The sequence below is a fragment of the Mastomys coucha genome, unplaced genomic scaffold, assembly GCF_008632895.1.
Source record: "Mastomys coucha isolate ucsf_1 unplaced genomic scaffold, UCSF_Mcou_1 pScaffold22, whole genome shotgun sequence".
NCBI classification, from domain to species: Eukaryota; Metazoa; Chordata; class Mammalia; order Rodentia; family Muridae; genus Mastomys; species Mastomys coucha.
Genome location: NW_022196905.1, coordinates 214467543 through 214481847, shown reverse-complemented (window position 1 = coordinate 214481847; position 14305 = coordinate 214467543). Strand labels below are relative to the sequence as shown.

Genomic DNA, 14305 nt, shown 5'->3' with positions numbered 1-14305 from the left:
GCAGCAGGAGCAGGAGTAGCAGCAGGAGCAGCAGCAGGAGCAGCAGCAGGAGCAGCAGGAGCAGCAGGAGCAGCAGCAGGAGCAGCAGCAGATGGGCCTTTGTGGTCAATTATTTTCCACACTTCAATGCAGAAGTGTCCTTGGTTCAAAGAGTAACACTAACCGCCTGGACATACTCATGCCTACAATCCTAGCACTTGGGAGGTCGAAGCAAGGTCAATACAGAATCAAGGAGTGTCTGGATTACATTACCTGCCTTAATAAAATTAACATTAACCAAATAGAAATGGCTGAGAACACTGTGCCTGCTTGTCATCAAGGTAGCCCCAGTGAGCTAAATCTGGGCTCTACAAGACTCATGAAAGAGTACTCTATATATCTAGGTATATAGATCAATATTTGTGTCATACTTGCTTTATTCACTGCTGTTATTTAAAAAAATCATGACAAAAACAATTTAAAGAAAAGTAGGTTTAATTTGGTTCACAGCTTGAGAGCACAAGGATAGTCCATGATGCAGGGAAGTCAAGGTGGCATGAGCCTGAAGTGGTTGGTCACACTGCACCCACAGTCAGAAGGCAGAAAGTGATGAGTGCTTATGGTCACTCAGGTCATGTTCTCATTTTCATTATAGTGCTGGTTCCCAGCCTAGAGAATGGTGCCACGCAAAGTGGAGGATCTTCTTAGTTCAAGCAGTCTAATTTAGACAATCCCTCTCAGCAGTACTTCACCATGTTGACAATTGAGGTTAGCTACCATAGTCAGTCTCTTAAAATAGCAGTTTTTCCTAATACAAGGTATCATGTTTACATACACACACACATTTGATAGACCAGGTATACAATGTATAAATGAAGACTGAAGTCAACATAACGAACTACCACGTGATAAAAATATGATGCCCATATAATAAAAACATATGATGAAACATACGTTTTTGCATTTTCTGATCAAATTAGCAAGAGTTTAACAGCTCTGCTAAATATGTGTGTGCATAGAGTTAACAGAAAACTATACTGAATGTAACAAATTTCTGTCCTTATTGTTATTCAGGTTATTCATTCACAGTATGCTTAGTAAATGGCTGTTTCTCTGAAGATTCATTAAAAATTTTGAATCTTCCATGAGAATTTTAGAAAGAAAGTTTATGCTTCAGGCTGCATCACCATGTTTTATTTATACTATAGTTGGAAATATAAAGGGAATATGTACCAGCTTCCCCAGGGGCATACTCAACTGCCTAGCCATCTATGCTATCCTGTATATAGTAAAACAAAATCATTCACTATATCTATTTCTATAAGCACAAGATCAATACCACAAACTAAAGAATTTGGGAGGGGTTAGAGGGAAGGAAGGAAGAAAATGATGTAACTATATTCTAATTTTAAGATGTTGAAAGGGAAAAAAGACTAATATACAATACACAATACACACAGTCACACATTCATACATGCACACACACACACACACACACACACACACACACACACACACACTTCCTTCAATGAAACAAAATACATTTGTTTTAAGCTAACTGGTTAACAGAATAACTGAATTCATGATGTCACATGCTCCATTCAAAGGCTGGCTGACTCAAACATGAATACTTAATGTTCTGAATAAAAATAGAAATTTGTATAAATGCTACATTTTATTTGATATTTTCTTAATTTACATTTCAAATGTTATCCCCTTTCCTGGTTTGCCTCCCTCCTGGGAACACTATATCACATCCTCATCCTGCTTCTATGAGGGTATTCCTCCACCCATCCACCCACCCACTCCTTACCTCCCAGCCCTAGATTCCATTACACTGGAGCATCTAACAAGCCTTCATAGGACCAAGGACCTCTTCTTCCATTGGTGCATGACAAGAACAACCTCAGCTACATATACAGCTGGAGCCATGTGTACTCCTTTGTTGATGGCTTAGTCCTTGGGAGTTTAGGGAGGTCTGGTTGGTTGATGTTGTTCTTCTTATGGGGTTGCAAGCCCCTTCAACTCCTTCAGTCCCTTCTCTAAGTCCTCTATTAGGGACCCCACACTCAGTCCAATGGTTGGCTGCTAATATCTGCCTCTGTATTTGTAAGGCTCTGGCAGGTTCTCTCAGGAGGCAACCGTATCAGGCTCCTTCCAGCAGGCACTTTTTGGAATCCATAACAGTGTCTGGGTTTGGCAACTGTATGTGAGAGACTTGAAGTTCTTATCATATATATCTTTCACTTGGTTTGTGAGAGTCATACCAAGGTATGTAATATTACTTGTGGCTATTGTGAAGGGTGTCATTTCTTTAATTTATCAGCCTGTTTATCCTTTGAATAGAGGAAGGCTACTGATTTATTTGAGTTACTTTTATATCCAGCCACTTTGCTGAAGTTGTTTATCAGCTTTAGGAATTCTCTGGTGGAATTTTTGGGGTCACTTAAGTATACGATCATATCTGCAAATAGTGATACTTTGACTTCTTCCTTTCCAATTTGTATCCCTTTGAACTTCTTTTGTTGTCTAATTGCCCTAGCTAGGACCTCAAGTACTATATTGAAGATAGGGAGAGACTGGGCAACCTTGTCTAGTCCCTGTTTTTAGTGGGATTGCTTCAAGTTTTTCTCCATTTAGTTTGATGTTGGCTACTGCTTTTACTAAGTTTAGGTATGGGCCTTGAATTTGATCTTTCCAAGACTTTTAACATGAAGGGATGTTGAATTTTGTCAAATGCTTTTTCAGCATCTAATGAAATGATCATGTGGTTTTGTTCTTTGAGTTTGTTTATATAGTGAATTACATTGATGGATTTCCATATATTGAATCATCCCTGCATCCCTGGGATGAAGCCTACTTGATCGTGGTTAATGACCATTTTGATGTGTTCTTGGATTCGTTTGGCAAGAAATTTATTGAGTATTTTACATCAATGTTCATAAAAGGGAGATTGGTCTAAAGTTCTCTTTCTTCATCTGATCTTTGTATGGTTTAGATATAAGCATAAGGATGGCTTCATAGAATGATTTGGGTAGTGTGCCTTCTGTTTCTATTTTGTGGAATAGTTTGAAGAGTATTGTTATTAAGTCTTCTTTAAAGGTCTGATAGAATTCTCCACTGAACCCATCTGGTCCTGGGCTTTTTTTGATTGGGAGACTATTAATAACTGCTTCTATTTCTTTAGGGGTTATGGGACTGTTCAGATCATTTATCTGATCCTGTTTTACTTTGGTACCTTGGATGTGTCTAGAAAATTGTCCATTTCATCTAGATTTTCCTATTTAGTTGAGTATAAACTTTTGTAGTAGGATGTGATGATTTTTTTTCAATTTCCACAGTTTCTTTACTTAATGTATTTGGTGTTTTTATTATTATGTGACAGGAGGAATTTCTTTTCTGGTCCAGTCTATTTGGACTTTTGTAGGCTTTTTTGTATGTTCATGGACAACTCTTTCTTTAGGTTAGGGAAGTTTTCTTCTATAATTTTGTTGAAGATATTTACTGGCCCATTACCTTGGGAGTCTTCACTCTCTTCTATACCTATTATCCTTAGGTTTGGTCTTTTCATTGTGTCCTGAATTTCCTGGATGTTTTGGGTTAGGAGCTTTTTGCATATTGCATTTTCTTTGAATGTTGGGTCAATGTTTTCTAAGGTATCTTCTGCCCTTGAAATTCTCTCTTCTATCATTTGTATTCTGTTGGTGATGCTTGCATCTATGACTCCTGATCTCTTTCCTAGGTTTTCCAACTCCAGGGTTATCTCCCTTTGTGATTTCTTTGTTGTTTCTATTTCCATTTTTAAATCTTGGATGGTTTTTTCCATTTCCTTTGTTTGTGTTTTCTTGTAATTCTTTAAGGGATTTTTGAGTTTCTTCTTTGAGGGCTTCTGGCTGTTTACCTGTGTTCTCCTGTATTTCTTTAAGGGAGTTATTCTTAAAGTCCTCCATCATCATCATGAGAAGTGACTTTAGATCCAAATCTTGTTTTTCTGGTGTGATGGTGTATCCAGGACTTGTTATGGAGGAAGAATTGGGTTCTGATGATGCCATGTAACCTTGGTTTCTATTGTTTCTTTTCTTATGCTTTCCTTATGCCTCCTGCCATTTGATTATCTCTAGTGTTCCTTGCCCTTGCTATATCTGACTGGAGCCTGTCCCTCCTGTAATCTTGGTTGAGTCAGAACTCCTCAGAGTTCTGTGTCTCTGTGATCCTGTGATTCGGGGATCCTGGGATTCTGAGATTCTGGGTATGTTAGAGTTCTTGGTGTCAAGCTGCCCCTGTGACCCTGAGATCCTGGTGTGACCAAGCTCTGGGGACTGTGGGACTGGCTGCAGGGTTTGTGTCCAAGGTAAACCTGTGTAGACCTGAAGGAACCAGAGCCACTGGTCGAGCAGGGTTCCTGGGTTCCTGGATCCTGCTGTTCCCAGTTACTCTTGGTGGTGTTGCAACATGTATTCTACTTGCCCCTGATCCTAAGAACCTAGGCATGCTAGGGCACCTGGAAGTGGAGCTTCTTCTGGGAGTTGTGGGACTGGCCACGGAGTTCGGGCCCAAGGTAGATCGGACGATACATTTTTTACTGAAGAAAATATCATGTAATATATTTTATTAGGATTTTCCCCTTCCTATTTCTTCCCAGATCCTTTCAATGTCCCTACTCAAACTTTGTGTTGTGCTTCTCACTCTTCTTTAAAGCAAACTAAAACAAAAAGAAAACAAACAAAAGCAACATGAAATCATACACATCTGTTAAAAATCATTCATTATACATATTCCCATAGTATTAGATGAATATCACAAACTAAAGAATATTGGGAGAGGACAATGAAGGGGTTCAGTGGAAGAAGAAAATGTTATTTTATTTTTAAATGTTTTAAAAGAAAAAGAACTCATATACAACGACAAAAATGTAGAGAGAATATCTTGTATATTGTATGCATGCATCACCTGTCAATTAAAAAAAACTATGGTCTATAGAAAAGTGTAGAATAGAAGCTGGGACATCTGGGAGGCAGAAAGAAATCTGTAATTGAGCTCAGCATGGGAGGTTTGTCCTGGAAGATGTGACCAGATGGATGCATGGTACCAGTGTACAGGTAACCAACCATGAGGGGGATATAGATTAGAATAAATGCTTTCATCTAAGTTATGATCTAGTCAGAGAAGAACCTACCTATATGGCCAACGTATTTGTAAATATATTTTGAGTCTGAGTCTTATTTTTGAGAGCCTAGGGCTAGAAGGAGAGTCAGATCAAACTTCTACAAAAAAACCATAAAAATGGAAATGAAAATAAACAAAGACCAATAAGACAGAAAAATGTCCATACAAAGCAAAATGAGACAGAGCTATAAAAAGCTGGGCTCACAATTCACAACTAATGATATCTTTTACTTAAAATGTTAGGATTTCAAGTATTATTTTACTGGATAATAAATAATGTACACATGAGAGAAATAAAGTGAACAATGCAACAACATCCCAGGAAAAATCCTCATATCCCTGAACAACACATCAGCAGTTCTAAAAACTCCAGGCTCAAATGAAAAAGTACAAAGTACTTTGTCTTTGAAGTAAAATAAAAATATAATATATTAACATATTAATTTTAAATATATAATGCCAGAATAAAAATACATTTCAAATCAAAGAGCCTTTTTGCTTTAGAAATGTAGAAAAAGAAAAGAAAACCTAAAATATACATATAAGAAAAATATCATTTAAAAAAATCAAGAAAACAGACAAACAAACAAACAGCCCGTCCAGTGGTAGTGACATACACCTTGAATCTCAGCACTTAGCAGGCAGAGGGAGATAGCTAACTGAGTGTGAGTCCAGCCTAGTTTACAGAGCAAGCTGCAGGACAGCCAGGGCTCATGGAGAAACCCTGTCTCAAGGTAACCAAACCAGAAACTTAAAAGAGAAAATTAACTTTAAAAAAAGACAGATAACTGACAAATATTCGTGCTAAAGTTATATATGTATTGTTTCTGAAACAAGAAATGCCCACTGAAGCAAACCAAGCTTTATCATGTCTTGGATTAGGCTCAATGACTATATTGTCATGCTTCAACCAATTAGTTGCTTATTTTACTGTCAAAGGATAGGAGATTAAAAGCTGAAGTGATTTAGGAGGAATTGTACGCCCTCGATATAGTTGACCATGATGGCTTATAGCAGGAGATAAAAAGATATGTGTGAATTCCCTTCGAACTACTTGAAGCAGACCAAATCTAAACCAGAGAAAAAGTACACAAAAAGCCAGGAACTGCTAAGAAGCAAACCACTAAGCCTTTACAGTCTTCTTTTTAAAAAGTATTAGAAGTGTAGAAGTAATAGTTCTACTCTACAAAATCGGGTAATTTAATGGGCTCTATGTGCCACATGCACATCATCAGCTCTTTCCGTAATTGTACTTACAATAGATTGTGTGCATGTGCATATGTGTGTATAGATGACTTCAAGAACTGTCTTCTATTGCTATTTATTGTATTTGTTTCTTTTAATTAGCTTTTTTTATACAATATATCTTCATTCCTGCTTCCCTCCCTCTCCTTCTCCCAGTTCCTCCCCATCTCCTTTCTCACCCAGATCTCTACCTCTTATCTCTGTCATTAGAAAAACAGGGACCTAAGTGATAATAATAAAATACAATCCAATAAGATAAAACAACGCTACACCTGACTAGGACAAAGCAAACTGAAGAAGCCCAAATAAAAGGCGTGTTGAACAGATTATAGATGCAGAGAGCCACTCATTCTCATACTCAGGAATCCCATAAAAACAAAAAACCAGAAGTCATAATAGTTGCACAACATGACTGTAGGATAAAGATAAAATAAAAATAAAAAGATAAAAGATAAAATAAAAAAGGGAAAAATCAAAAGCCCTGGCATGACATCACAGAACTAGGACCCTCCAGAGGGGTTCTTGAGTTCATTTTCTGCTGCTAGACATGCAGCTGGTCCTTAAGGGTAGTTTGGTTCCTCAGAGAGAGCCCCTTGGAGAAAGCTAAATTTTTATTTGCAAGTGGAGATAGGCTAGGGATGGAGGCATGTGCCCACTTTTCCTTTTAACTCCAAGACTCCATCTAGTGAAGACCCCTGCAGGCCCTCTGCATGTTGCCTCAGTATCTGTGATTTCATGTGTGTTGATCATGCTGTGTTTAGAAGACCTGTTTCCTTGGTGTTCCCCATTTATCCTTTCTACAAGAAATGCAGGGATGGGGGATGGAGCAGAGACTGAGAGAACTGCCAACTAATAACTGACTCAACACCAGACCTATTCCGTGGGCAAGCACCAATCCCTGACACTATTAATGTACTCTATTATGTTTATAGACAGGAGTATGTTGTCCTCTGAGAGTCTTCACCCAGCAGTTGACTAAGACAGATACTGACACCCACAGCCAAGCAGTGGATGGAGCCTCAGGGATTCTTATTGAAGAGTTGGGGAACAATTGTAGGCCCTGAAGCTGGTAGCAACTCCACAGAATGAAGCAGATAGCAACCCCATAGAATGCCATCCCTTCTGGTCCTTTCTGGCTCCTTTTCTGATGGGTTTCCTGAGCTCTGGGGCTGGGGGAGATTCAGATATGACAGGATGAATACCCTTTCTAGGGCTGGATATTCTAAGATTTCTCACTCTCTGCATATTATCTGGCTGTGTTCATCTTATTTTTGAGACTGGGTCTCTGAACCTGGAGCAGAGTGTTTGTGCTGGACTAGCTGGCCAGCAGCAAGCCTCCTGGATCTGCCTCTCTGCTTCCCAGCACTGAGACTGCAAATACCCATCCAGCTTTATGTGGGTGCTTGTTATGCAATCTCACATCCTCATGCTGTGCACCAAGCTATTTACTCACCATTTCCTCAGCATCCTTAAATATTTGAACATGTAGTAGCTATCAGATAATTGATGAATTGTTACCTTCCTAACATTAATACTTTATATCCATGCTATCTAAAGTTCATGATTTGTCAGCTCTGATGATGGCCTGGGATTCAATTCTTCTAGCATGAGCTCACGTGGAATGACTGTTCTAATAAAAGCACATGCTGAGAGCGTGTGGGAAGGTTCTCACAGGCTGCATGGTCAGTGAAAGAACAGACCTTCTTCAGAGGCCAAAAGCAGAATAATGACCTTCCTCAGTAAGACTAATGAAAACTCAATATGAAGGACAGTATCCTGTCCACTGTCTCACTGTGCAGGTGTTTCCATGGCTGTCTAAAGACATGGAAGAAGAGAAGGAAGAAGTGTTAGAGGAACTGGTGCTAATAAAAACCACCCATTTCTGCCTAGCACTACAACACCCCACCCCTAAGAATAGTACACTGAAGTTAAGTTTCAATAAAGCAGTGGGATTGCCCACTACTTGCTTGAACTTCTCTCTTTTCCTGTTTATGTAGCATGTGCCTTTTCATCTCTTCTCCACTTGGATCACATCAGTTATCATGGAAACAATGACTCTAGTGAGAATGAGAATAGAGACATATGTATTTTCAACTGAGACAAAGTGTCACAAATTGCATTCAATTCTCAGAGCTGGGTTTATACCACAGTTGGAGAGCAGCAAAATTAAATCAGAAATTAGAGTGCTGAATTATTCTGGATTCAACTCTAGGAGGCAGGTTGCTGTCTCGGCAGGAGAATCTATGAATCTGAGCAGCAGAAATGATTAGGCAATGAACACCACACTGGGAGAAAATGGATTTGTAAGAGGCAGGGATAAATAAAAGTCCCCCATCCCTTTGCTGCAGATTTCAAATATCCCTTTGGTGTGAGGTGCTGGTACTACTGAATTAAGAATCAGTTAAAACTTATAGAAACAGCACTATTTCAATCATTTATAGACTACCTCTAAGAAAAAGTAAAATACATCCAAGTCGTATTAGAAATTCACTTATACACATATGCAAGGTGAAAAACTGTTAAGCTCAGGGTGCCCAATAACAATTTGAACATTATACTTTAAGTCATGAAGAGAAATGATGATCAAATAGAAAAATATACACTAAGATGCTAGAAATATCTTACTGCAACTATTAGCCATAATTGGGTTTTGGAAGGAAACAGAAGCTGGATGCAATATAAGTAATTAAAGAACAAGCTTTTGTTAACACTAGCAATCAAGAGGTTGTGATTTTTTCAGACTCTGAATGCACTGTGGTACCCTGAAACTAGTCCATTTTAAAGTAAATAGTGTGTCATTCCTTCCAACACTAAGGTATAATCTTGGGTAACAAGCAAGTTATTTTCTATTCAAACCATTTACTATCCATTTACAGCAAAGAGGAGCACTTTCAGAATTCCAAATTACCACAAAAATCTTATTCTTAATCCTGAGGAGAAAAATCTGTTATGAAAAATCATGATAGCTAAATTACAAGTCCCTAAAGAGTGAATTATTGTAACTATTATTTCAACAGTAAACATGAAATTTTTTTCACTTTAAAATGAACCCATTGTTCTATTTAAGATGCCTATAACATTTTGACTAGGTAAGTTAAAGCAAATACCATATTTGAAATATGATGGCAGGGAACCAAAATTAAAATCATAATGAATATAAAAGAATGATTACAACTGCCACACCAGATGTTCAGCATTTCTGGATAAATAAACTTACTTGGTTTTTTGCAAGAGTTCAGAAGTAAAACATGAAAATTACCCCAGGAGATCCACTAAGTAAGACCTGTTAAGAAGTCCTTAATCATGTGCTTTTGAAGTAAAAGTTTAACTCTCAAAAGAATAGCTATTTAAAGAAAAAGTCAAATCTGATTATTTCTTTTTAGGTAAAAGGCAGAATCATAAGTTTTTATAATATTCATTTTTCCTTCCTGATTGCTTGTTCCATCATCCACAGACAATCCAGTTAACCCTACCTCAGGTACTGTTATTCTACATCTTAGTATTGGTCAAAAGAATACAATCATTCTCAACCCAGCCTCATCCTATGATCATGCTGGAATGCAGAGGACTGGATTCTAGACCAAATCCTTATGTGCAAACCACAACCTCCATCTTAAATTTATGCCAGAAACAAGATCCTTCCTGGCCACAAATTAAATTACTTTATGTAGTAAGCATATTTTAGTCATGTCTAGAATTAGTCTGCTGATCTTGGCTGAGTTCTCTACACTTGGAAGTCACATTCAAAACCCTATGCCAGGCTTGTCTAGTTTTCCTATTATGACAGAGTGGTATATTAACAAAAACATTCTTGAGTGTGAGGAATGAACCGATGGTGAAGACCTCTGAAGAACCTTGAAAGGACGCATTTGCTTTGTGTGAGGTAAGAGTGAAGAACACGAATTTCTCTCCGGTGACTTTCTAAGGCAGGACCAGCAGTAAGGCACAGGCCTCATAAGTGGCAAAGCAGCCGAGACAGGATCCCCTCAACCTCCATCTACAACTAGGAGTGACAGCAATGGATCCACAGCCCTCTCTGCCCCTTCCCTGCAAGCGGAGAGCTTGCCTTCAGGGAGTGCTCTAACCCAGGGACTCAGGTGAGATCCTCCATTTTCTCTCCAGTGACATTCTAAGGCGGGACCAGCTGGGAGGCACAGGTGTCACAAGTAGAAGAGCAGCAGGATCAGCATCCTTTCTACATCAGACCTTACCTAGGAGGGACAACAAATACACAAGCCTCTCTGTACCCTTCACACAAGTGGAGAGCCTATCTACAGGGTGTGTGTGCTCTGACCCCAGGACCCAGGACAGACAACTGATCCACAACCATCTGCGCCTGGGTTTTACTAGAGGAGAGCTGATCTTCCAGAAGTGCTGATAAAGGCTTACAGACCCACAGGAGGAACAAGCTCTAGTCAGAGACAGCAAGAACATCTAACACCAGAGATCAACAGATGGCTAAAGGAAAATGCAAGAATCCTACCAACAGAAACCAAGACTACTTGGCTTCATCAGAACCTAGTACTTCCATCACAGCAAGTCCTGGATATCCCAAAACACCAGAAAAAGCAAGATTTGGATCTAAAATCATATCTCACAATGGTGCTAGAGGAATTTAAGAAGAACATGAATAACTTCCTTAAAGAAATACTGGAGAACACAAGTAAAGAGGTACAAGCCCTTAAAGAGGAAGCAAAAAAATTCCTTAAAGAATTACAGGAGATCATAAGTAAACAAGTAGAAACCCTTAAGAAGAAACACAAAAATTCCTTAAGGAAATACTGGAAAGCACAAACAAACAGGTGAAGGAATTGAGCAAAACCATCCAAGACCTAAAAATGCAAGTAGAAACAGTTAAGAAATCACAAAGAGAGACAACTCTGGAGTTAGAAATTTTAGGAAAAAAGTCAAGAAACATAGATACAAGCATCACCAACAGAATACAAGAGATAGAAGAGAGAATCTCAGGCATAGAAGATACCGTAGAAAACATTGACACAACAGTCAAAGAAAATGCAAAAAATGAAAAAAGTTCCTGACCCAAAACATCCGGGAAATCCAGAACACAATGAGAAGACCAAACCTAAGGATAATAGGAATAGATGAGAGTGAAGACCTCCAAAATAAAGGGCCAGTAAATATCTTAAACAAAATTATAGAAGAAAATTTCCCTAACCTAAAGAAAGAGATGCCCATAAGCATACAAGAAGTCTATAGAACTCCAAATAGACTGGACCAGAAAAGAAATTCCTCCCGCCACATAATAGTCAAAAACCCAAATGCAAAAAACAAAGAAAGAATACTAAAAGCAGAAAGGGAAAAAGGTCAAGTAACATATAAAGGCAGGCCTGTCAGAATTACACCAGACTTCTCACCAGAGACTATGAAAGCTAGAAGATCCTGGGTAGATGTCATACAGACCCTAAGGAGAACACAAATGCCAGCCCAGACTACTATACCCAGCAAAACTCTCAATCACTATAGGTGGAAAAACCAAAGTATTCCATGACAAAACAAATTCACACAATATATTTCCACAAATCCAGTCCTTCAAAGGATAATAAATGGAAAACTCCAACACAAGGAGGGGAACTACATCTCTGAAAAAGCAGAAATGTAATCTTCCAACAAAACTAAAAGAAGATAGCCACATGAAAGGAATTCCAACTCTACCAAACAAAAATAATAGGAAGGAACAATTACTTTTCCTTAATATCTATTAATATCAATGGACTCAATTCCCCAATAAAAAGACATAGAGTATCAGATTGGGTACATAAACAAGACTCAACATTTTGTTGCATACAGGAAACTGACATCAGTGACAAAGACAGACACTACCTCAGAATAAAAAGGCTGGAAAACAATCCTCCAAGCCAATGGACCTAAGAAAAATCTGGAGTAGCCATTCAAATATTGAATAAAATTGACTTTCACCCTAAAGTAATCAAAAAATAAGGAAGGACACTTCATATTTATCAAAGTTATGATCTACCAAGATGAACTCTCAATTCTGAACCTCTATGCTCCAAATGCAAGGGCATCTACATTCATAAAAGAAACTTTACTAAAGTTCAAAGCACACATTGCACTGTACACAATAATAGTGAGAGATTTCAATACCCCACTCTCTACAATGGACAGATCATTGAAACAGAAACTAAACAAAGACACAATGAGACTAACAGAAGTTATGAAACAGATGGATTTAACAGATATCTATAGAACTTTTTATCTAAAACAAAAGGATATACCTTCTTCTCAGCACCTCATGGTACCTTCGCCAAAACTGACCATATAATTGGTCACAAATCAGGCCTCAACAGATTCAAGAAGACTGAAATAATTCCTTGTATCCTATCAGATCACCATGGACTAAGGCTGTTCCTCAAAAACAACATAAACAATAGAATGCCCACATACACCTGGAAGCTTAATAACCATCTACTCAATGATAACTTGGTTAAGGAAGAAATAAAGAAAGAAATTGAAGACTTTCTAGAGTTTAATGAAAATGAAGCCACAACATACCCAAACTTATGGGACACTATGAAAGCAGTCCTAAGAGGAAAACTCAAAGCTTTAAGTGCCTCCAAAAAGAAACTGGAGAGAGCATACACCAGCAATCTTACAGCACATCTGAAAGCTCTAGAACAAAAAGAAACAAATTCACCCAAGAGGAGTCCAAGGCAGGAAATAATCAAACTCAGGGCAGAAATCAACCAAATAGAAACAAAAAGAACTATACAAAGAATCAACCAAAACAGGAGCTGGTTCTTTGAGAAAACCAACAAAATAGATAAACCCATAGCCAGACTAACTAGAGGGCACAATGACAGTATCCTAGTTAACAAGATCAGAAATGATAAAGGAGACATAACAACAGACTATGAGGAAATCCAAAAAATCATGAGAGCCTACTACAAAAGCCTATACTCAACAAAACTGGAAAACCTGGAAGAAATGGACAATTTTCTACACAGATACTGGTACCAAAGTTAAATCAAGATCAGATAAATGATCTAAACAGTCATATATCTGCTAATGAAATAGAAACTGTCATTAATAGTCTTCCAACCAAAAAAAAAGCCCAGGACCAGATGGGTTTAGTGCAGTTTTATCAAACCTTCAAAGAAGACCTAATACCAATCCTAATACCAATACTCCTCAAACTATTCCACAAAATTGAAACACAAGGTACTCTACCCAATTAATTCTATGAAACCACTATTACTCTTATACTTAAACCACACAAAGACCTAACAAAGAAAGAAAACTTCAGACCAATTTACCTTATGAATATTGCAAAAATACTCAATAAAATTCTTAGAGACCAGCCGGGTGGTGGTGGTACACACCTTTAAATCCAGCACTTGGGAGGCAGAGGCAGGCAGATTTCTGAGTTCAAGGCCAGCCTGGTCTACAGAGTGAGTTCCAGGACAGCCAAGGCTATACAGAGAAACCCTGTCTCAAAAATCCAAAAAAAAGAAAAAAAAAAATTCTTGCAGACCGAATCAAAGAACACATCAAAACAATCATCCACCATGATCAAGTAGGCTTCATCCCAGTAATGCATAGATGGTTCAATATACAGAAATCCATCAACATAATTCACTATATAAATAAACTCAAAGAAAAAAACCATATGATCATCTCATTAGATGCTGAGAAAGCATTTGACAAAATCCAACATCCCTTCATGACAAAAGTCTTGGAAAGATCAGGAATTCAAGGCCCATACTTAAACATAGTAAAAGCAATATACAGCAAACCAGTAGCCAACATCAAACTAAATGGAGAGAAACTTGAAGCAATCCTACTAAAATCAGGGACTACAAAAGGCTGCTCACTCTCTCCCTATCTATTCAATATTGTACTTGAAGTCCTAGCCAGAGCAATTAGACAACAAAAGGAG

General features: G+C 38.1%; 1 protein-coding gene across 13 annotated transcripts in view; it reads right to left on the bottom strand.

The window, feature by feature from the left end:
• Iqcm (IQ motif containing M) overlaps positions 1-14305 on the bottom strand; it is a 693129-nt gene that overhangs the window by 102098 nt on the left and 576726 nt on the right. The window contains exon 13 of one of the 13 annotated variants that reach the window (XM_031340361.1): positions 4572-4681. The exons of the other annotated variants lie outside the window; for them this stretch is intronic. Within the exon in view, the coding sequence (XP_031196221.1) occupies positions 4662-4681 (20 nt within the window). The 3' untranslated portion in view covers positions 4572-4661. Of the gene's footprint in view, positions 1-4571; positions 4682-14305 lie in introns of those variants that run through there. 13 annotated transcript variants of the gene reach the window in all.